The sequence below is a fragment of the Sturnira hondurensis genome, unplaced genomic scaffold (assembly GCF_014824575.4).
Source record: "Sturnira hondurensis isolate 20B ecotype Veracruz unplaced genomic scaffold, ASM1482457v3 Scaffold0001872, whole genome shotgun sequence".
NCBI lineage: Eukaryota > Metazoa > Chordata > Mammalia > Chiroptera > Phyllostomidae > Sturnira > Sturnira hondurensis.
Window position 1 is genome coordinate 14008574 of NW_028074503.1, and position 23340 is coordinate 14031913.

Below are 23340 nucleotides of genomic sequence, written 5' to 3' on the forward strand. Positions count from 1 at the left end.
CAAATAAGCAACATCAAAAGACTCATTCACCAAAAGGATGAATTAGGGTAGAAATCTTTCTTACCAAGCTCAAAGTCAATGTGATTCTTTGCTTCTGTGGCCTCATTCTCCAGGTCACCAGCACAGGTCAAAGCCCTCCAATAGGCTCGTTTGACATGCTGAGATGCCCACCACTCCCAGGGGTCAGGATCCTCTCTGAACTGACAGACTAGTGATGGCTTCCCCACTTTGGAAGGCTCTGGGAAGAAGCCAGCGGATACGGAGAGTGGAAAGGAATGCCGAGGTGACAGAGTGAGCCATACACTTCAGAATGAGAGGGCGAGAAAGGTCGGCATTCACCAGGCTTCTTGCCCATCCTGAGAGCCCCGCTTGGGATAGTGACTTCTTAGTCAGGGGTGCTCGCTCTGGGGAGGGTGGAGGTTTAATCGACAGTCCCACCTGCAGTGGAAAATTAGCCACAGGAAATTATGGAGACCCTCAACAAATACACGGACATGGCTCCATATGTGCTGAGATGTTCACATTCTGGCCCCCACTGCTCCCCCCCCACACAAGCCCTTCAGCCCTCGGTGACTCACATAGTTCAGCACCTGTGGACCAGACGGAAGAATCCAACTGGAATGGGCAGCTTTCAGGGCATCCCTACTGACATTGTACCATCTTTGCACACAGGTAGATGGTAGTAGTCCTACCCTCTGGGGTGTTTCTGACTACATGACTCATGCTGGAGAGTGCTCTTGATCAGAGCCTACATCAGGTTTTTCAGTTTTAGGAAATGAAGGTGTGCATTCTCAACAGCAGGGCTCGATCTCGACAGTACCCTTTGACATTGATCTGAGTGTTATTGGTTCCCTGGTATAAACTCGTTTGACTTTCAAGTGGTAGGAAAGGTTCTGCTTACTTCGTGGGTTTGATGTTTTCTGTCCCTGCCCTCCTGCTGGCTGCTTCCTTGTGTGTGCCCACCGTGCAGACCCACCACGTGCACCTGCCGTGTGTACTCACCATGTGTGCCAGGCCTGTGCTAAGCATGTCAGTGTGGTCTCATCTCCCATCAGGCTGGGAAAGTGTGTGTCCCTGCCCTTATACGTAGGTGGAGCTTGGAATGTGAGGTCAGAAAGAAAAGAGCTCACATCCCGTCCACAAAGGGGCATGGCTGGGAGTCGGGTTCTCTGGGAGAGGGGCCTTGGTTTTGAAAAATCCGGAGTTTCACATAAATTCTCAGGTTATAAAGGTGCGCATCAAAGTATCTAAGTGGTAGGAATCCAGTCCTCTGAGTGTGGCATGTGTTTATAACCATCACCGTGGCAGCAGGAGGCCGGCCTGCAGGAGGCATCCAGGGCCCAAGGGTAGAGGAGGCCCGCGTGAAAAGGGTCACACGTGTTCTCCTTAGGCTGGCCCCTCCTGCCTGGCTCTTTGCATTCCTTGCTGGCATCCCTGTTCCTTTTCTCTTATCAAAGGCAATTACTGGGGTGGGGGGGATTGAGTGTGGGAGGTAGGGGTGGGTGGGGCGGGGGAGAGTTGGTGGGGGTGAAATGGGGACAACTGTAGCTAAACAGCAACAAAAAAAGAAAGAAAGGACTGAAAGCAGTGAGTATTGGGCTGTGGGATGTCATTTCCTCAAAGCTGGNTTGCTGGCATCCCTGTTCCTTTTCTCTTATCAAAGGCAATTACTGGGGTGCAGGGGATTGAGTGTGGGAGGTAGGGGTGGGTGGGGCGGGGGAGAGTTGGTGGGGGTGAAATGGGGACAACTGTAGCTAAACAGCAACAAAAAAAGAAAGAAAGGACTGAAAGCAGTGAGTACTGGGCTGTGGGATGTCATTTCCTCAAAGCTGGACTTTTTAGGAAGAAGACAGATACTCTGTTTGACTTATACAAGGAAGTGGAGTTCAAATTGTGAAGATTCCGGTGCCCACACAGCCAGTGGGGAGAAACTCAGGAGGCTGAAGGGCGGGTGCAGAAGACCCTTTGGGGTTCCTCTAAATCCCCTCCCAAAGGCCTTGGTATGCCCACAAGCCAGGTGGGTCTTACCTCCCAGATTGGCAAGCCCCGGGCACCAGGACTGTTGGCCAAACCGAAGCTCTGGCAGTGGGCTTCTATGCTGCAGTTCAAGAAGCACAGCTGGATTCTGAACTAAATGGCCATAACAGTAGTGGGTTTTCACATGTTTTTTCCTCTTTCCTAACCTTTGCTCCCTCCCTTCTGAATCTCTTTTCTTCCCCTCCTTCCCGCTTCCCTTCAACTCTTCTTCCTGCTGGGCCAGCAGCGAGGCCAGGCCTGCCTCAGAGCAGAACCCCACTGGACAGGGGAGTCCAGCCCTCCTCTCTGCCTCCAGTGCCACTTCGCAGGGAAAGCAGCTTCCAGCCAGCACTGCAGGGGGGAGCCCGTGGGGCAGCGGGTCCTCCAGACTGGCCCTGCTGCCCAACCCCACCCCTGCCTCGGCCGCTCGGACCTCCTCCACCACACCCGGCCGCCCGAAGGCATCACCGGCCCTAGGAAAGCTGCCCTATGTGCCCCACAGCCCCTTCCACCTCTTCTCCTATGACTTTGAGGATTCGCCCTTATCCACAAAGGAGAAGGAAGCTGAGGCCCAGAAGGAAAACAGGTAGATCCAGCCCACAGGGAGGTGTGTGTGAGGTTAACCCGGGGAAGGCAACACAGCCTGTTCACTGCATCGCTTGTCTCATCTTCTGCTGTGTGTGTGGATTCCAGGGAGAGCGGAGTCTGGTTGTGTCTTCAATTAACTCCCTGACCACTGACCAAATATTTACCAGGAGTTAGGCAAGATGCACCAGGGAAATTGTCATCTGCTCGAATTAAGGGGCTCTTTGGTTATAATACAATTACTAAAAATGGATTTTAAGTGTAAGGTTTTAAAAATTTGCATGGTCTGACATAATTTATACATCTCCCACCCATCTGTCTGGCACAGGGTGTTTTCTGACCTGCAGAACTAAGCAGTGCTTAGTGGTCTTTCCCTGCCACGTTTTGAGTGGGGTGTTCCTTCCTTTAACAGTTGCTCTGATTCCCTCCATTTGAGCACATACCCTGCCTCTGAGCCTTACAACTTCCGGTCTTTCTCTTCTAATAGGTGGGTGTTTTTATTTCCTTTCCCTTGTCTGTCTATAGCTTCCTGTTTTTGTTCTGATGCATGGAGTTTTCCTTCAAAGATTGCTCATAGCATCCCATAAGATGGCAAACAATTGCAGTTTGAATGACTTCGTGGACATTAATACAATTACATTATTTCAAGTGTGAACACTTCAATAATTCTTAAAGAAATTGGAGAGGAGGGCAGGGCGAGGGAGGTGTGTAAATCAACTGCACAGAGAATTCTCAGCAGTGCTTGGCTATTACCTGGATTAGAAACTTCTGCAGAGCCAGGGATGGGGAACAGAGGGGTGTATATTTTGAGCAATCAGTTGTCCAAAATCAATAACTGTTAACACTGATGGCCACTCCCATCTTAGAGTAAAAATAATTGCTAACATTTATGGAGCATGTATTAAGAGCCAGGCCCTTGTATTGTCCATGAAATTAGTGCTTTAAAGTATCATTTAACCCTTAGGAAGTAGGTTCTATTACTCACCCTTATTTTGGGAAGAGAGAACTGAGGCAAAGGAGGGGGGGTGGTGAGTGGGGAGTGAGTTCCACCCAGGCAGCCCGCTCCAGAGTCCTGTCCTAACCTGCACCTTGCGTAGGCCTCTCTCTGGGGCCATCTGTCGGTCTCTGTCCCGCGTGGACGCATGAACACAGTCTGATCCCAGGCCCTGACCCTGGCTGCTGCCTGCCAGGGTTTTTTCCAGCAAGTCCTGGTCAGTAAGACTTCCTGGGGGTCCCTCAGCCTGGGGGCCCAGCCTGATATTATATGTCATTTTGAGTGAAGCCCTACAGGACCAGGGCCTGGGGGGCAATTCTTTCACACCACAAAACGCCCATTCCAGTGGGTGTCAGGCTGTCTATCTGGCAAATAGAAGAATGAATTTAGAGCTGTGGCCATCAACCATTTTTGTTTACATTCAACCTAAAAGAAGTCTGAAACTTCCCTCAAAGTTCCAAGTAGCCTATCAAGGGGTATTTTTTTTTTTTACCATAAGCTTACATAGTTGTAAAGAGTGTAATTTGTCTATTACATATGTGCTCTAAATTTATTTTTGTCAAAACTGGGGGGCTTTGGATTTAACAGATTAAATCATGGGAAACACTTCTATATGCCTAATGAGAATCCGAAAACATCTGACGTTGTGTTTCGGTGCAAACAAGCCACCGCGCTCCCTTTGCCAACCATCTCCCTCTGGGATCCAACTGACAGGCAGGTGGGCGAGTAGACAGTGCCTGAGACCCGGTTTGGAGTTTGTCTCTGGGTGAACAGAGCACCGCCTTCTCCCTCCTCAGTATTTCTTAAGGAATTTGCTCTGAAGTGCTGCTTTCCTATATTGTTCCTTTGCCTGGCACCCTAGAGAGTTTACAGCTCAGCGTGGTGTCCCACACAGATGTAGCTTGGGTGAAAATGTTCATTTTTCCCCCCTGAGAGTGGAAGGCACTTGTGGAAGGGAAAGCCCAAAAGGAGAATTGGGAGACCCTAGGATGGCCATGGGCAGATCCATTTTAAGAAAGCAGATATGAACTCAAGGATCTGAAAAGTCACGTCTTCCTGTCTCCAGACTGGCCTTGTATGCCTCCCGGAGTCTGTGAGCTACAAGTACTCTGTCAGTTTCTTACAGATTGAAATTCTGGGATTGCTGCGGTCTTCCCCACAATTTTTGTGGGTTACCTCCAACCTGGCTCTCATGCCCTCTAGGAATAGTCTCTATGCTCAAGTTAAGCGCTGTCCACTTCACTGGAACAAAATTATCTCGATAACCTCATCTTCCCCAGCAGGGTGGTGTTAGCTCGTGAGAGTGATCCAGGACTTTCTGGTGATGGTCTCACGGCCTCTGATGGGGCTTTTGTGGGGCCGGGGTTCCTCAAACTTGGTCTCCAGGTTTCACTATTTATAGCCCTTGGGGGATGGGAGCAGTAGAAACATATGAATCGCTGAAATGAATATATGTGGAAATTGCAAAATACAGGCACATGTTTGTGAATGAGGATTGGCTTAGATTTAATTGCGAAAAGTTTACAATTTTTAAATATTTGACAGGAATTTGAATACGGTGTAAATATTGTTTGTTCCCATTAATTTTCTGATGGTCACTCACGGTGGTTTTTGTGGGCCTGTCCAGCCACAGATTTGACTGATTCGTGGATGACTACAATTAAAAGGATTGTTCTAGAGACCAACTGGTTAATCAGTAATAATAATAATAATAATAATAATAATAATAATAATAATAATAAACTGAATAGAGAATTGCATGATCCAGTTAGTTTTTCTGAAATCGAGAAGCAAAACGATGGAATATGTAGTATTTGAATTAATTGCTCAGCCTTTAGAAAAGCCAGGGGAGGCCCTGGCTGGTGTAGCTCAGTGGATTGAGCACAGGTCTGTGAAGCAAAGGGTCGCTGGTTCGATTCCTGGTCAGGGCACATGCCTGGGTTGCAGGCCAGGTCCCCAGTAGGGGGCACATGAGAGGCAACCATACATTGATTAAAAAAAAAAAAAAAGCCAATGAAGAGAAAAACAGCACTATGCTTGTCTTATTTCCATAGCATCATTTAAAGATGATTTTGGTAAAGAACTCCTACTACAACATTCCACCAGATGCGCACTTTTGGTCAGCAGGAAGTCGATTCAGTGGTGTGGAATGACAGGACGAGAGTCCAGGCCGCTGGGACTCAAGGGGAAGCCCAAGGACCCGGCTCCTGCTGGCGGCCTCTGTGTTCCTCTCCCTCTTCTTCACCCCCGAGCTTTTCTTCGTCCTCCTTTGTGTCTTCCTTCCTTTCCATGTTCTTCTCATCCTTGGCTTCCCTGCCTTCTCTGTGGCCTGTGGTTTGGGCATCTTCTTGAAAAATCAGACCAATACTCAGAGAAATAGTCCACTCACCAGTTAGACAGGTAGAGTGTTGGGCTTTTAAAGAAAAGAGAAAATGCCAGGAACCAAGTCCCACAAAGGTGGCGTGGTCACAGAGAAGGACGATGGCGTCACATTGTGTGGTCTGGGTCCCCATCCGCCTGGTGGAGGGCCTGGTGCCGAGGGCAGGCCCCACACGTGATACCAAACGAACAGAGAAACAGCCCAGCACGCAAGACTTAACACCACAGGACAGACTTGGGGAAATGTGAATACCCTATTTCTCGTTATAATAATGTAATCTATTAAGGAAAACTGACATTTTCTCGCTGTTCTACTTTTTAAAAATAGATCTGCTTTGTATATTCTTTTCCTGCACATAATGTTTGACCTTTAAGGATTTTTTTATACAGTTGTGATCAAACTTGGTACATATTATTATACCCCGATGTTTTCATTCAGCAGACATATATGTATTCAGCATATATAAATGTCTGCTGAATGAAAACATCGGGATATAAACTTTTCCGCGTTATCACAAAACTGGCAATGATTTCTAATGGTTGCATAATATTCCGTCCTTATATGTTAGCTGACTGGGTAGTTTACAGTTTTTCACTGTGACCTGAATAATGCTCTGGTGAGTATCTTCCCACATGACATGTTCTGTATATAAATAACCATAAAGTCATGATAACTTCCCCAAAGTAGACTTACTCTGTCAAAGGACGGCTACATTTTGAGGTCAAATGGCTTCCCAGAATGGTGAGTACCGATTTCTGTTGACAGGAGTTTGGGCTGGTGCCACCATATGCAGGAAGGTTTTGGGGCAGTTGTGTCGTGGTGACCCTGGAGGTCCCAGGTACCCAGACACAACACTCCTGACGAGCGCAGGGGAAGTGGCTGGCCTGCCCTGTGGCTGAGCAGACCGAGAGGCAAAGTTCCCCGAAGCTTGTCACTCATAATGCATCACCAGTGTCCACCTCCAGGCAGGGGCTCAGATAATGATTTGTTTTCTGGGAGGACTCTGAGTGAACATGGCTGAATAAAGCTGCAAAAGGACATTTACTCTGAAAAACAAAGGAAACTCTAGAATATTACAAATCTTGAAACTTGTCAGAGAAGCAAATGATAAAAGCTGTAATTTTACCGGGGAAACGCTGAATAAACCCATGGATACTTGCACCTCTACACAGCAAGCTAATCCAGAGGCCTGGGAACATTTTATTCTTGATTGCCAGCCCCACAATAAGATTATATTTAATGAATTAAATTGATTCAGAAATATCTAAAGCAGAACTTTTAATGAGATGTTTTTTTAGCCAATCATCTGGCATTTTCTACAAATCTTTGATAGATTTAATGCTGATTATGCCAGCAGGAGAGGCAAGAAAAATCATGACTCAAATGAAAATAATTTGGATTCTAATTTATGTTAGCAAATAGCTTGACTATATTTTAAAAGACTGGAAATATGAGCATCTTGTTTAAACCCTTTGTCATAAATCCTGCTGCCTAATGATATGAGACTTTGGGAACCTTCTCTATCAAAACAGATAAAAATAATCAAAACAGAGCAGTTATTGAATTTCTTTAAGTTAGCACAATCACTAATGATGTTAGTGTTTCCAGACCCATTTTTCTTGCAAAAATCAAGATAATTGGCTGGTACTTGTTTGCTGACTTGTATTCATTCCTGTTCCCCTCCCCGCCCCCAATGTCCCCCAACTCAACCCCCTTTTAGATACAACAGCTTCGGCAACCAGTCTTCTCACTCTCCGAGGCCTTCGTCTGGGTCCGCCTTGCCCACCACTTCCGCGTCATCTGCTTCACCCCCACAGGAGGCCAGGCCGGAAAGGTGGGTGTCATAAGAAGCATTCTGGTGGCTTCACGGTCCTCAAGGAAAGGGTATCTGTGTGATTACAGTCCCTAAAGGAAGAGTATAGATGAAAGTAGACTCTGATGTATGTTCCATTGCAGAACATAGCCCATAGGCAAGACTATTTTCTTTCTTTCACACTATCTAGTAAGTAAATATTGTATTAAAGGTATTTTATTATGGTTTCATCTTTCTACCCACTTTCAATAGGAAGTAGAAAAATGTTTTCCTCAAACATTTAAATGTGAATGTTTTGATTCACCCCTCAAAAAAGTGTTCTAGATCTGGCATAAGCTCCGCAACTGTTCTTACACACATCAGTTCTCACCTTTAAATGATTAAGTCTATGTAAATCAGTAGATAGTGGGCCCTTTAAGGGGTTGTGTAATTAATCCAGGACCCACCAGCAGAGAAAAGAATGACACGGTCTATGGAAGAAATTTAACTTGGCAAGAGTGTTAGACCACCAGAAACGAACTTACTGTTACTCCTAGAAGCGAGTGATTGCCAAGGATGTGTTTACAAGAAGAAAAGGTAAGACCTGTAATTTTAGAACAATTAAGAACAGCTACCCTTATATGGCAAGAGTGCTGAGTTAGAGAACCCTGGCTAGGGTTCCAACTCACTAGGAAGTTATTTCATCCCGGAGGGTAAAATGTCAGTTATGCCAACACTTACCTTAGAGGGTGGTTTGGATGAGCAGATGAGGGGTGTGCATGAAAGTGCGGCATGAACCCCACCTTGTGGGTCCAGTGGGAGGCGATAGTGTATGATGATGAGCATAATACCCGGGAGCTCGTAACTGGCCAGCCATCTAGATATAAGCCACTCCCAGGGAGCATTCGCCTCAGAGCCTGAATTGAAAACAAATCTGCTCTCCATTCTGCACGCTGATCCTCTCCCGTGAGTTGGAAAGTGTTTGGCTGAGCGCTGCTGGTGATGAAAGATTTGGTGAGGGTTTGCGGTAGGCAAGACCTTGCAGCCCAGGCAGAGGGCTGTCCAACACGGTCTGCCTGGCCACCCACCACTGTTCATGTCTAAGATACTATGTAAGGCCCATTGTGTCAAACTTGCAGGTTCCACTGCCCAGGGTGGCCTTGGCCTAGGCATATTCAGGCTCAGGTCTTGGGAGTGAGGTAACAAGGTGGTTGCCCTGAAGACACCCTCTGTCCTCTACCCTAGGGCACCTCTTCCTGGGGTCAGCTGAGGTTGCCTGTGTTCCCAGAGACATCACTAATAAAGAAGATCCTTGTCATATGGGATGGAGGCTTTGGGGCTAAAGTGACGAATATTAGGGTGTGACCAATGCTAACTATATTAGACATCTCATACTTGCGGGGCCGCCAGCTCCTCGGGAGAGGGAAGTAGGCTCCACCTCTGGCTGTGTCCTCTCCAGTGCCCAACTCTGGACTCGGCAGAGCTGCAGTCAGCACTGGGGTGGGGAACAGTTATCAGTTGGGGAACAGTTTGGAGGCCTCTCAAGGTGAGAAGTTACAAGGATAGGAGGCCTGTGAGTTTCTGAAGTCCTGGGCTTAGGCGGAAGTTCCTCCCAGGTCCTAAAGGCAAAACCCCAGCCTCCACCCTCTTCCCGACTCCTAGAAACCTCGGTCCAGGCTTAAGCTGGAAGGTCCAGCAGTACAGGCTCCTGAAGGACTCCCATCTGTGGCTCCTTCCCTTCTTGGTCTGGCTGAGTGTCTCCTGGGGCAGAAATTAGAGGAGGAGGAGGAGGAGTGGGGCTGGGCCCAGGAGCACTTGAAGTGTCCTGGGGAGGAGGTTGGTCTTCCTCCTGTGGGCCCAGGGCTGTATGGGTTTTAAAGCAGCTGGCGATGTCCTCTACACATCAATGGAGAGGACCTAGTGGGGCGAGGCAGCAGGGGCCGGGGCCACCAAAAGCTGCCTCTGAGTCCAAGAGGGATGGCCATGCCCAAGGCCAGTGACCCAGGTATTTGAAGGGAGAAGTGGATTCGGGCAGGTTTGGCTGCCGCCTGGAGGGTGGGAGCAAGGGAAGCGGAGGAGGGAGTGAGGGGCCAGGTTTGTATGTGGATCTTAGAAGCAAGGAACTGAGACAGAAGATACTGCAAGAAAAGCAAATTGAGGGTGGAGATGTTCATTTTGGGGCATGCGAGGTGTGAGGAGGAGTCTGTATGACTTGCAGGGACATGCGGACTTGGCGGTCCTCGGCTTGAAGGAGGCACTGGAGGAAAGCCCTTTGGGGGGCCCTGTGCACTGAGACCTGGTCACCGGGGAACAGTAATGCCACTAGGCTCTCCTCAGCTGCCTGTCCCCTCCCACAGTGCACTTCTGCCACAGGGACTTCATCCCCTTGGACATCCCTGTATCCGCTAGTGAGTAAAGTAGCTTCAAGAGTCTATTGCTTTTTTTCCATTTGCATGTTTTTTCAACTATGCCTCTGGGCATGAAAACCCATATAATGAATCATGGGAAACACTAGATGTGTAGTTTCAGTGTGCGGACCAGGAAGCTACCAGGCCCGGCTGCATCTCCCCTTCCTGCTCACACCTTGCTGGCTTATGCTTGGAGACTGTTCTAGAAGAGAAGAGTAAGAGGGGTTCTCACCTCCGGATCTTATTTTGACGCTGTCGCCCAAGCATATAATGCCAGGTGCATTTATGATCATATGTTTTTGTACAGTTGAATTTTTTCTTTTCATCTTGGACAACTGAATTCTTTGGATGTCACCCATAGTCTATTTCCACATTTGCAAGTGTTTTCTGCTCAGTTAAGTTACATGATTATTTTTACCAAGGTATGCACTTTAGTAGAATATGTAAGGTTTATTGTTTAAATGTTATACATACCCACCTTTTATTGAAACCAAGAAGAAAAACCTTTTTCCCTTAGGAAAGACTTGGAACTATTATGAACAACAGTTGCATTTTTGCAAGGAGAACCCAGATCTTCAGCCAGTGTACCCCTAACTGCCGAACAGAGCGCCAGGGCCCCCGTGGGGTGCTCAGGAGTTGCAGAACCTTGTTCCTTTAGTTTGGAAATGAGACTCACTTCTCAGAAGTTCTAGGAGAATCGGGCCAACAAAAGCACGCCTTCGGGCAGGTGGGCCACTTTGACATTACTGCTGAGCATCAGTGTGAACTTGGGGTTCTCCAGACTTCCCCAAGCATGTTAGTGCGTCGGATGTTAGTAATACTTGGAATGATAAACTGACCAAAAAAAGAGCCGAAGAAGGAGTATGCAAAATTAAGTCAAAACAGGGGAATTAAAAAGAATCCGTCCCATGTCTCCTATTACAGCTTCGTTTATCATGTTCTCTTTTAGAAACAGCGAGTGTGGCATTGATGTTCATGACATTGGAACTTGACTTGTGCGAAAACAAAGCAGAAAAACCAGAATTATTTGCAAAGGCCCTCAGGAATACAAGATGCAACTGTGTAATGAAAGCAGGCTTTTAAAATGATTCAATTTTGAGAAATGTGCTCTTTGAGTGGAAAAGTTCTAAATATTTCCTCTTTAAAGGAAAACATAATTACAGGAATAGTTGCCCATTCATGCTCAAGTATTCAAATGAAACAAATAGACGAGCAAACAGTAATTACACCACATGAGTCTGTGGCCCTGGGAAGTTGGGAAGGGCAGATGGCCTTCCCTCCCCTTCCCATCCCTGTGGGGACATCTTCATCTTGTGGACCTTTGCAGAGAGGCAGCTGGCTGCTTGTTGGCTGTTGGGACAGCAGTTAGGGAGTGACTGTGAGGGGACAGTAACTCTGTGCCTGGGGCTGAAGGTGCTTGGGGCAGTCAGTGTTTGTGGGGGGGGTTGAGTGTATCCTGGGAATGAGGCCCAATCCCGCACAGTGAGAGGGGGACACGAGCAGGTGACCGTGCTGAGCGCTCAGTGGGAGCACATTGACGGAACCTCAGGCTTAGACATTAGGGGGCCAGGCTTCCTTGGGGATACGCTGAGCTGAAATCTGAAGGGCCAGTATGTGCCTTACGCATCGATTCTGTTCTCTTCCACTTACAATAGTGCCACTGCTCACTGTCAGTGACAGTCACCTGTCTGTTTTATGGGTTAACACCAAGAGCCCTTTAAAGAGTTTGGGAACTGGCTGCCTTGTCTAGTCATGTGAGTGGAGTTTTTCCTACTTCTTGGAAGACTGTGAGGCCAGATGTAAGTAATGACATTTCCCCTTGGGAGTCATGAAGGATGAATAGAAGACGAAACTTTAGAGTGCACTTTATTAATTTTACATAGGCTTTGCCTGTACACACAGTATAACGTTTAAAAGATGCGAAAGAGTAAACGCGAAGCTCCCTTCTACCCATTTATCCTTCCCAGGAGCAGCTGATCCCAGCAGTTTCTTACGTAAACTTCCAGAGAGATCTTACGGTCAGACAAGCATGTACAAAACTCAGGGGCGTCTAACCTGCGGCCCCTGGGCCGCATGCAGCTCGGGACGGCTATGAACACGGCCCCACACAAAACCATAAATTTACCTAAAACATTATGAGGTTTTTTGATGATTTCATGTCATAATGCATTTAATATGTGGCCCAAGGCAACTCTTCTTCCAGGGCGGCCCAGAGACGCCAAAAGTTCGGGCCCCCCTGTTGTGCCTGGTTGTCATATCTTTACACAGATGGTAGCAACTTCACAAGCTATTCTGCACCCTGCTCCTCCACTTAAAATATGTATCCTTGTTCTTTCCATAGTAGTACTGCTAGCTGTTGCATTTTTTAATAGCCCCTTTTTGTCTGGGTGCTATCTCGTACACCGAGTCCCACGCCGATGGGCCCCGGTCTTTTGCTATTACAGATGGTACTGCAGTGTGATTCTTGTCCGTGTGTCATTTTGCAGTGTGTGACTATCTCTAGGATACATTGCTAGACACCAGTGTGGTAAGCCATGTGTTTGCGTATTTTAAATTTTGATGGATTTTCGCCAAATTGCTCTCTGTGACCATTGTGCCAGTTTTGATTCTCAGCTGCAGTGTGTGAGAACGCCCATCGGCTGTGGTAGAGGGTCATCCAGCATGTCAGCCCTCACTCACCTGAAGAGCTGTGTGTCGTTACCGTTCACATTTTCATTTCTCTTCCTATGAGTGGACTGAGCAAGTTTTCACAACCTGTCCGGCACCTTCAGTGGTGGCTGCTCTGTGAGATTTTGGTTCATGGTCATGGTGTTGTCTTTTTCTTGCTGCCATAGAGAGATTCTTCGCAGACTGCTATAGGGGCAGCGCTGACTTTCTGTAGCCATTGGTCTTTGTACTTCATGTTGTTTTTGCCATGCAGAAAATGTACATTTGAGGAATTAAATGTTTTTTTTCCAGATTTTATTTATTTTTCTTTAGAGAGTAAGAGAAGGAGAGAGGGAGAGAAATATCAATGTATGGTTGCCTCTGGTGTGTCCCCTGTCGGGAACTGGCCTGCAATCTAGGCATGTGCCCTGACTGGGAATCGAACCGTGATTGTCTGGTTCGCAGGCTCGGGCTCAATCCACTGAGCTACACCAGCCAGGGCTGAGGAATTAAATGTTTTAATGTGTTTCTATCTTCTGGGTTTTGTGTTCTTCCTGAAGAAAGCCTTTTCTCCCACCATTCCCTGTACTACATACATAGCTACGATTTTCACATTTAAATATTCTCGCTACCTGGCAGTTATCTTGGCTTATGGTGTGAGGCAAAGATCCAACTTAAATTTCTTTACTTTGTATATCATTTATTGAATAAACCATCCTTTCCCTACCGACTTGTCATATACCAACAGGAGTAAGGATATGTTTGCGTGTCTGTGTGTTCAGGCCGTTTCCCTGAGAACATGTGTCCTCTCTCCCTAGGGTCCACCTTCCGGTCCACCACTCTAGCCATCAGGAGCTCTCCTTCCTCCCAGCACTTGTCTGTCCCATTCAGTTAGTAGTCTTCAGAGTAAGACTGGATCATGTGCTACCTTGAAACAGTCCTGCTATTTAGTCCTCTGCTGTTGTGGAGTTTCGTAGGGTGTAGACAGTCCTGGAATAAAAAGCACGGAAATGTTTCGGGGAAACGGGGCCAGGAAGCGAGGACTGGGAGAGAGACAGCCTGCCATGCTGAGTGGCAGCTCACACTCCCCGTTGTGGGCTCTCACTTCCTGTGACCCCCATCAGCGCTTGTCTCTGCCACTGGTGTGGTCACCCTGCCCTTGCAATGATGGTCACTATTTCCGTGCATTTCTGCCTGTTTTCAGTTATGTTAGCTTTTGTAGTTCTTACCCGTGTGGCAGGACTGCTGGCTATGGCATCACTTGCGGCTATCCCTGTCTTCCTCATCCTGCTTTCCTCCCCCATGGACCTGTCTGTTCTGTACAAATCCAGGTGCTCGTGTCTTCCCGTTCTAGTTGACTTTGGCTGTTGTATTTCTCGCCTTTACTAGTATCTCCCTGTGCATTGAGATTCTACTTGTCTGGTTGTCAAATCACTGCCTTCTTTCGAATGTGTGAGCCATGCGATCGTCTGGACCCCAAACACTTGCTGGCTGTGTTCAGGCACTCGATCTGCGGAGCACTCTTAAGTTTTGTGGCAGTGGAATCAGGAGCACCACTGTCCAGTGGGGCTGTAGTTAAATTTTTTTTTTAATTTTACATTTAAATCGATCAAAGTAGATTGTTAGAAAATCACCAAGAAAATCCTGAACGTCATGTAAAATGGGATAAAAGGCATGCCTTTTTNTCTGGACCCCAAACACTTGCTGGCTGTGTTCAGGCGCTCGATCTGCGGAGCACTCTTTAAGTTTTGTGGCAGTGGAATCAGGAGCACCACTGTCCAGTGGGGCTGTAGTTAAATTTTTTTTTTAATTTTACATTTAAATCGATCAAAGTAGATTGTTAGAAAATCACCAAGAAAATCCTGAACGTCATGTAAAATGGGATAAAAGGCATGCCTTTTTATGTAATCACAGTTAATGGTCCTCCATTCACAACTGCCAAGAGAAAGTAAAGGGTACCTATGCAAACAGTTCCCTACCATTCAAACGAGGAAGCCACAAGCTGCTGGTACTCAGCAGCTGCCGCCGCCGCCGCCACCGCAATCGGACTTCCTCCTTGCCTGCTGCTATTTCCTGATAGCAATCTGGTTACAGACAATGAGTTCCTGTAAGGCACAATGTGGTCCTGATTAACTGATTGTGTTACATCCAAAGTGCAGAGGAGAAGCACCGGTCAGTCCACAGAGCGAGTGTGTAAACTCACTGTGAGGGTTTGCCTCCCTGATGGCAGTTTTATGAAACAACTGTGGGCCTTAGGGAACCTGGGCTCTGTGTCAGCCCTCTGCCTTGTGTGTGTGGCAGTGTGTGTGTGTGGGGGGGTGTTGAAGGGAGGAGGGACAGACTCTGGGTCCTCAACAGATGCTAGAGATCCTTTCTCCCACATATGTTTTGAATCTGACTCCTCCATATCATTCCCTCCACCATAGATTTAGTTCAAGATCGACGTCATGCCTGGACTATATATCGCAGAGGCATGTGTCTTCTATCCTTTTCTGAAATACAGATCTGAGCAGGTGACTTTTTCTGCTTAGAAACCTTGAATGACTCCAGCTACCTCTTGATGCAACCCAGCCTGATTTCCATCGCCTATGGGATCTCTCACATTTGGGTCCTGTATGCATCTTCCAGCTTTCCCCCCATCCTTCCTGTACTTTAACCCGACAGGAATGTCACGTGAATGTACCAGGCTCCCCCAAGGCCCCTTCTTTCTTATTTGCTCTGCCCCTTGTCTAGCTTCCTCCTTTCTTCATTTAGTCAATTCTTTCACATCCTCTAAGACCCAAATAGATAACATGTGTCCCATAAGAGTCCTATGGCTTCTTCAGGCAAAGTAAATTCTAGCATCCTCTTGGGTTCATATCCCGCTATTTCAGCTCTCAGACCTTTGAATAATCACATGCCTATGCATTTGTTTCTAAATTGGGGCTCACAACCCTACAGTGGCACGTGGCTGTGAACCGGGGTGCCACAAAGCCACAGGGTGAAGATGGTTCATCTTTCTGGACTGGATGTATTATTAAAAGATTGTGGGAAAATCTTTATTAAGGCAAGCAGGACTTTGCCTAGGAGAATCCATGTTCACATGAATTGTAAAGATGTGCTTTGTTCTCACAGGGAGCACTTTGTGCTGTTCCCACATTCCTTGTCTTCAGCCTAATGTAGGGCTTCTTCACTGTCAGGCCACAGCCAGTCCTGCGTCTCTTGCATGAGACCCCCCCAGCCCCTTCCTACCCCTGTGTCCTACGCTCTTTGCCTAATAAGCGGGAAAACAAACACATGAGCGTTTGTTTAACCTGTCCAAATCCTGTTTCTTCTTTTGGAAAGTGGAATTCGAGTAGATTTCTTTTTTAAATTAGTTCTCTCACCCTTGTTTTCGTAAGGGTTGTATGTGGCGACATTGAGAGGTGTGTATGGTAATTCTGTTTGGAAGTGAGAACAGCGCTGTGTAATGTTAGAATTAGGTGAGATCTGTAACAAGTGCAAATATTGCAGATCAAAGAGTGCAGGTGGGATTTTTACACCCATGGAGCTGGAGACATCACAGTTATCCAGTGTAAAGTGAGCTGAGTGCCACCTCCCCTGCTGTGTCACAGCCCCTGCCGGCCAGCTTTGCAATTGTCATCGGCTACAGTGGTCTCCGCACTGACATCGAATAAAGATTACACAGCAAAAAGAGGGAGGTGGGGGAGACTTTCTCCTTCAGAAAATGTAGTTATTCTCTTATACTATTTCCCCACTCCTTGCCTCAAATCTCAGCCATCAGTGAGAAGCTTTACTAATGGAAGGGACCGAATCTGGAAGAAGTTTGGTGTATAGACAGACACACACACATAGACTGTTAGATAGGTACCCCCTCTTACCCTTTTTCGTTCAGTCATCTGTGTACAATGCCAGTGCAAAACCATTGTAGCCAGTGACAACAGGGAACCTGGCCACTGGGGTTGCACACACACACACTCACGAGTATTACATACTCATGTGTTTCATTCAGTGCATATTGACAGAGCACTCACAATGTGCCAACCTTGTGTTTCGCATGGGAATCCAACACAGACCAATTCCAACCCTATCCCGGACTTCGTCCATCAGGATCACATTTAGTGGCAGGAGCAGAAGATAAGCACACCATCAGCTATATAGAGTTTCCACTACAGTAAGCATCTGAAGAAAATGAAGCTTCCTAGAAAAGCCAGAGAGAGGGGAGCCTGGCATGGGTGGTCCCTCCTCACGAGGGGCACCTCTGGTAAGATGCCCGGGAAACGTAGTCTCTAACGGGGGACAAACTGTGGTTCACCTCTAGGTTTGCCCACCAGGAAGGTGAGGGTCTGTGCGGGAGGGAATGCAAAGAGGGAGATGAGAAAATAGGGTGAGTTGACGTCTTTCTTTAAAACGTGATCCCGAGATGTGAAAGGGTTGGGAGAATGTGTTTGGAAGAAGCATGGTTTACAGAAGAGGTAAGTGTGCAGTGAAGGGGTGAGTTGGCTTGGAGCGGGGAGGAAGTGAGGAGATGGAAAGGATGGGCCTTAGTCCGGGCCAGTCAGGCCTGGAAACCATGGAACACAGGAGGTGCTGGTGCAATCAGTACTTTTGGAAGCAGCCAGGAGAGTGGTTTAATTGTGGAGCCAAATGGGGAGGACCTGGAGCTTTGACAGGGGAGGGCTGACCTCCTTCTGGCTGCAGGACTCACTTGGTCTTGGACTGGAGGGTGGAAAGTAACAGGGAGCGGGCAAGAACTGCCGTGTGCCCAAGGTCGGAGCCTGCAGAAGGGCCAGTGGACAGGCCAAAGTGTGTCGCCTGCCAAGCTGGGAAGAATGGCTCCATGCTTCATGCGTGAGCTAGCACAGGAACGCGAATTGGCATGTGGGACCAGTCTCCCAGCCGCCATGTGAGCCGGGCTGTGCTTTCCCATGGTGGGGAGGCTCAGTTCTTCACTGAAGCAGTGTGTGAAGGGCCAGAGAGAAAGCAAAAGGAAGCCTTAAGTCCACACTTCTGTTTTTGGTGGCAGATGTCTCCAGGGTTGTAGCAGTGGTGATGGAGGAAAGTGGCCTGTTTCTTGGGGTTTTCTCATTTCCTCCTGAGAGCTGGGGCATGGCCCTGAAGGTGTGAAGGAAGATTCTGACATGATCGTATTTCAGTTGGGTGTAACCCAGAGTTACCACTTCTGTGAGCAACAGATCAGGTGACACCACATTCAAAGCCACGAGTGAGGATATTGCCACTTCGTTATTATTTTTGACTCTACGTCTTCATTTTAAGTCATCTATTTGTGAGTTAAGTGATCATTTCAAATATCAGGAAACTTGGGAAATTAGGGTGGCTTCTGCTAATGTGTAACCAGAGATTATAATTTATTTTTTTAAAATAAATGCTGAAGATTTGTTCCCTTCAGAAATAAGATTTTACTTAATCCAGACCTACCAAAGGAGCACATATTTTAAAACAGCTGTTCCAGTAGACTTGTCATACAAAGAACACATCCGTTTTGACAGACTGTACTTTGCCATGTAGAATGCGCACTCACCTTTTTTGGCCCAAACTTGCAGGAAAGAAATCTTTTGTGTTTTAATTTTTTAATCCAATTATTTATTTATTTATCTTTAGATATTTGTCCTTTATATTGTAAAGGAATTTGAGCCTTTATTTTTGAACACGTTATGGTACAATAAATTATGTAACAAATAATTACAAAATATAACAGTAGATACAAGCTCTTTCAGGTACTACCCATGTGTAATGTGCATCTTTTTTCCCCTCAAAAATTAGGGCAAAAAGTACACATTATACACGACAAAATATGGTATACACCAGTGAACATTACCACAATCAAGAGAATGTGCATTTTTGTCAACCCCAAGCATCTTCTCACGCTGTTTTCCATCATTACAGATTAGTTTACATTTGTTGTTAAGAGTTTTGTATAAATGTAACTGTGTAGTATGTGCTCTTGTAGAGGCATTGGCTTCTTCCAGTGAGCATGGTGGTTTTGAGCTTCATCCATTCTGTTGTAAGTTTCCGTAGTTCCTTTTTATTGCTGAGTAGTGCTCCATTGTCTAAATATACTGTAATTGATCTGTTGTCTTGTTGGTGGACATTTGAGTTGCTTCCAGTTTTGGGCAATGAACATTTGTGTACAAGTCTTTGTATGGAAATTTAATTTCAGTTCTCTTAAATAAATACCCACAAATAAAATGGCTAGGTTCTATTGTAGGTGCATGTTTAGCTTTAAAAAAAAACTGCCAAACTGTCTTCCAAAATGTTTTTTTTCTTTTTAATATATTTTATTAATTATGCCATTACAGTTATCCCATTTCCTCCCCTTCATTCCCCTCCACCCTGAACCTGAACACCCCCTTCCCCACCATCCCCCCCTTTAGTTTATGTCCATGTGTCACAAGTTCTCTTTAGATTCTACATTTCCCATACTATTCTTGCCCTTCCCCTTGTCTATTTTCTACCTACCATCTATGCTACTTATTCTCTGTGCCTTCTCCCCCCTCTCTCCTCCTCCCACTCCCCCCTGTTGCTAACCCTCCATGTGATCTCCATTTCTATGGTTCTGCTCCTGATCTAGTTTGCTTTTGTTTTAGGTGTGGTTGATAATAACTGTGAATTTGCTGTCCTTTCACTGTTCATATTTTTCATCTTCTTTTTCTTAGATAACTCCCTTTAACATTTCATATAATAAGGGCTTGGTGATGATGAATTCCTTGAATTTGACCTTATCTGAGAAGCACTTTATCTGCCCTTCCATTCTAAATGAAAGCTTTGCTGGATAGAGCAATCTTGGCTGTAGGTCTTTGGATTTCATGACTTGGAATACTTCTTTCCATCCCCTTCTTTCCTGTAAGGTCTCTTCTGAGAAATCAGCTGACAGTCTGATGGGAAGTCCTTTGTAGGTGACTGTCCCCTTACCTCTTGCTGCTTCTAGGATTCTCTCCTTCATTTTTATCTTGGCTAATGTACCTTGGTGTGTTCCTTCTTGGGTCCAACTTCTTTGGGACTCTCTGAGCTTCCTGAACTTCCTGAAAGTCTATTTCCTTTGCCAGACTGGGGAAGTTCTCCTTTATTATTTGTTCAAGTAAATTTTCGATTCGTGGCTGTTCCTCTTCCTGTTCTGGTACCCCTATAATTCGGATGTTGGAAAGTTTGAAGATGCCCTGGAGGTTCCTAAGCCTCTCCTCATTTTGTTCGAATTCTTGTTTCTTCCTTCTTTTCTGTTTGGTCATTTTTTTCTTCCTTCTGGTCCACTCCCTTGATATGAGTCCCAGTTTCCTTTCCATCACTATTGGTTTCTTGTGCATTTCCCTTCATTTCAATTATTTTAGCCTTCATTTATACCTCTAATTTGTGACTAAAATCAACCAGTTCTGTGAGCATCCTGATCACCAGTGTTTTGAACTGTGCATCTGACAGGTTGGCTATTTCTCGGTCACTTAGAATTATTGGCTCTGGGGCATTGAGTTTTTCTTAAGCCATGTTTTGGTCTGTTCACACCTGTTACATATGAGGGGTGGAGCCTTAGGTGTTCACCAGGGTGGGGCAACTCAGTCACGGGGTTGTGATGCTGTATGTGGGGGTGGGGTCAGAGAGGGGCAATGGCTCTCTCTTGGATTTTGGTCCCTTCTGCTGCTTCCCACAAGCAAACCAGGCACCTGTGGTGCCAGCTCCCGGATGTGTGGGCTTGTGCACCCCCTAGGACCCTGTGGGTCTCTCCAACAAACTTTCTATGAGCCTGGGAGCTTCTCCCGGCACCTCGACCTCGAAAGTTTTTTCAAGTGGTGCTTTCAGGCTCTAATTCCTGTCACTGGGGCCCTAGCCTGTGCAGTCTGTCTCACTGCTTGCTCCTTCACCTGGTTTATCTGTGCTCGATTGTGTGACCGCAGTCAGCCAGCAGCCTTGCGCCCCCACTGGGTCCGCCCATTGCCACCCCACGCCTGGGATCTGCCAACCACCGCATGTGCTCCTGGGTCCAGCCGCTTTTTCCTATGTGACCCCGCTCCACCAGCCGCTAACTCCACCCCTCTTACTGGTCTGGCTGAGTGGTCCGTTGTTGGACTTTTGTACAGTTCAATTTTCTGTGTTTTGGTTGCGTTTTTGTTACTAATACTTTGTTGTCTTTAAACTTGGTTGTGCGAGGAGGCACAGTGTTTCCACCTGTGTCTCCATTTTGGCCGGAAGTCCAAAATGAGGGTTTATGAGAGTGACGCTGAGCTCGTTAAAGGAGTTGAAATGTACTCCTTCCTCTTCAGCTTCCTGTAGGACACTGATCAACACTCTGCCTCTGGTCTGACATGCCCATTTAAAAGCCCAGATACATTCTAAATGCAAGTTCTCTGTCCCTCTCATCTGTTAAGAGGATAACAATAAGACTTAATATAAGAGGTTTAGGGATTAAAAGAGCCATCTCATGTAAAATAATTGGCACACCGTATTATCTCCACAAATGTTAACTCTTCTTACCAACCATATTTCAGTGAAATCAAGTTTGTCTTCCAGATGTCCCAGAGAGAGTAGCTCTCGCCAGATGGGATTTCTGGGGCAGATCCCGGAGTCTGGTCTGGCCAAGAATAAATACTGCAGTTCTCACTCAGAGTATATCATCCTTTCCCTTGCAAACCCTCTGGCCTCTCACCACCTGCATTCCTCTGCGGCTTCACTTGGTTTCAGCTGCCTTGGGTATAATGTACATGACTTCAGCTGGCCAGGTGCATTCTGGAGTGGCGTGCAGTCCTGATGACCCAGCTGGTGGCCACGTTGGGAAGGTTCAAATTAAACTCCCAACCCACTCTAGTTTCTCAGGCTGGGAACTACCAGCAACATATTCCAGATCTGGCCTTGGGGACTGCCGTTTAAGCCTTCCCCTGTATCTACAGACTCTAGACTCCCAACACAAGTGCCTACTGTGGCCAAGAAAATGTTCCAAGCAAACTCACACATACCTCTCATTTAAATCTTATGGTCCTTCATGAGTTGGGAATCTTAATATCTTCATTTTTACAAACAAGTCAATGAGCCTCAGAGAAGGTAAATGAGTGGCCACACTCAGGTTTTCTCATTCCAAACCCTGTGCTCATTACTTTACATCATAGCTGGTCCTCAGATGAGCCAAGAGAAATAGTGAAGCAACTTCCAATCACTGTAGGTATTTTCCTGGAAAACTTAACATGAAAGATAAAAATCTGTTAAAGATGCCTTTATGAGAAGAATTCACTATGCTAGTTTGAATATTGGTGTTTGGGTTTTTTTAAGTTATGATTTGGGATGCCCCCTTGGTATGGTTTGGATACATGCTGCCATTGGTGTTATAGGTGGGGCTCGTGTCCAGAAACAGGGTTTATAGGACCAGGGTTTTTGCTCTCACATGTTGGGCTTATCCAGGTAGCAGGAGACCTAGGGAACTTTAATTTATTAACACTATATTTATAACCCTTTGTTTCTGGTATAACCAGAGTGGCTTATGTGCATCTAGGACAGATAAGACGTTAGGAGCCCTTTACTTCTCTCTTCTTGCTGCAGGGATCTGTGTTAGGGGGCCCAAGAGAGTAGATCTTGAATTGCTCCAGGCATTTTGCTTTATTTCAGGAAAGGAAGAACCTTTTCTCAGTGCTTTGCGCTGGCAGTTCTTTCAGAACTGGAGTCATTGAGAAAAGAACCTCCACGTGTCCTCAGTGCTGTGAGCAGGTGTGTTCGTTAGTGTGTACTGGCCTCAGAGCCCACATGAGGTCTGCCCTTGCCAGGTCCACGTGGGCAGGGGGTGGTCTGCGCTGCCCTTTTCAGAGGCACCCAGGGAGGAGTGACAGCATCCACCTGAGCAGACTGGACAGTGTTCACTTTCTCCAGCTCTGATACTCTTGTAATTTCAAACAAGCTCTAACATTCTCATGCTAAGTAAGGAAATGATGCTAATATATGTATTTTTCTTATCTTTGTGTACCAAGGCCTCTAGAATAACATCAGATGTAAGCAATGGTGGGGCATCTTTATATCATTTCTAATATTAATGATAATTTCAGCATTCAGAATGTGCTTACTGTAGTTTTAGAAAAGTTCTTTACTGAATACCCACTGTCAGGTGAAGAAAGCTCTCTTCTATTTTCAAGCTTGATAAAAGTTTATGTTTGTTTCTTAATAACAAGTGGGTATTGAGTTTAAAGCTTTCTCTGCACCTGCTGAGGTAGTTGTGGCTTTTCCCTTACAATCCGAGTGTGGTAAGTGACACTCACTGATGTCCTCCCTTAAAATATCCTTGCGTTCATTGGACAAGCCCACAAGATTCTGTTTGAGTTTTGCAGTGGTTTTCCTAACTGCAGCCGGTTCAGAAACTTCTACCCTCACACTGTTTCTTGTCTGGGTTTTGTGACGTTATAATAGTAATTGCATAAGTTGAGTCGGAGAGCTTTCCTTCGATTTGTTTTCTCAAACTTTGTATACAATCAAGATGAACTCCTTCCCGAGTGGTAGAATCACTTTAGAAAATCTAACCCTAGAGGGACGTTTTGTTTTTGTTTGTTTCTTTTTT

At 46.3% G+C, this 23340-nt stretch overlaps 1 protein-coding gene across 8 annotated transcripts in view; it reads left to right on the plus strand.

Moving 5' to 3' along the window:
* The window catches only part of FHOD3 (formin homology 2 domain containing 3), a 438646-nt gene that overhangs the window by 318660 nt on the left and 96646 nt on the right, over nucleotides 1-23340 (plus strand). For 4 of the 8 annotated variants that reach the window (XM_037033114.1, XM_037033132.1, XM_037033123.1 and 1 more), the window contains exons 12-14: nucleotides 2261-2602; nucleotides 3014-3088; nucleotides 7696-7809. In XM_037033114.1, coding sequence (XP_036889009.1) covers nucleotides 2261-2602; nucleotides 3014-3088; nucleotides 7696-7809 — 531 coding nt within the window. The remainder of the gene's footprint in view (nucleotides 1-2260; nucleotides 2603-3013; nucleotides 3089-7695; nucleotides 7810-23340) is intronic. The other 4 variants (XM_037033145.1, XM_037033150.1, XM_037033154.1 and 1 more) reach the window with 1 other exon arrangement.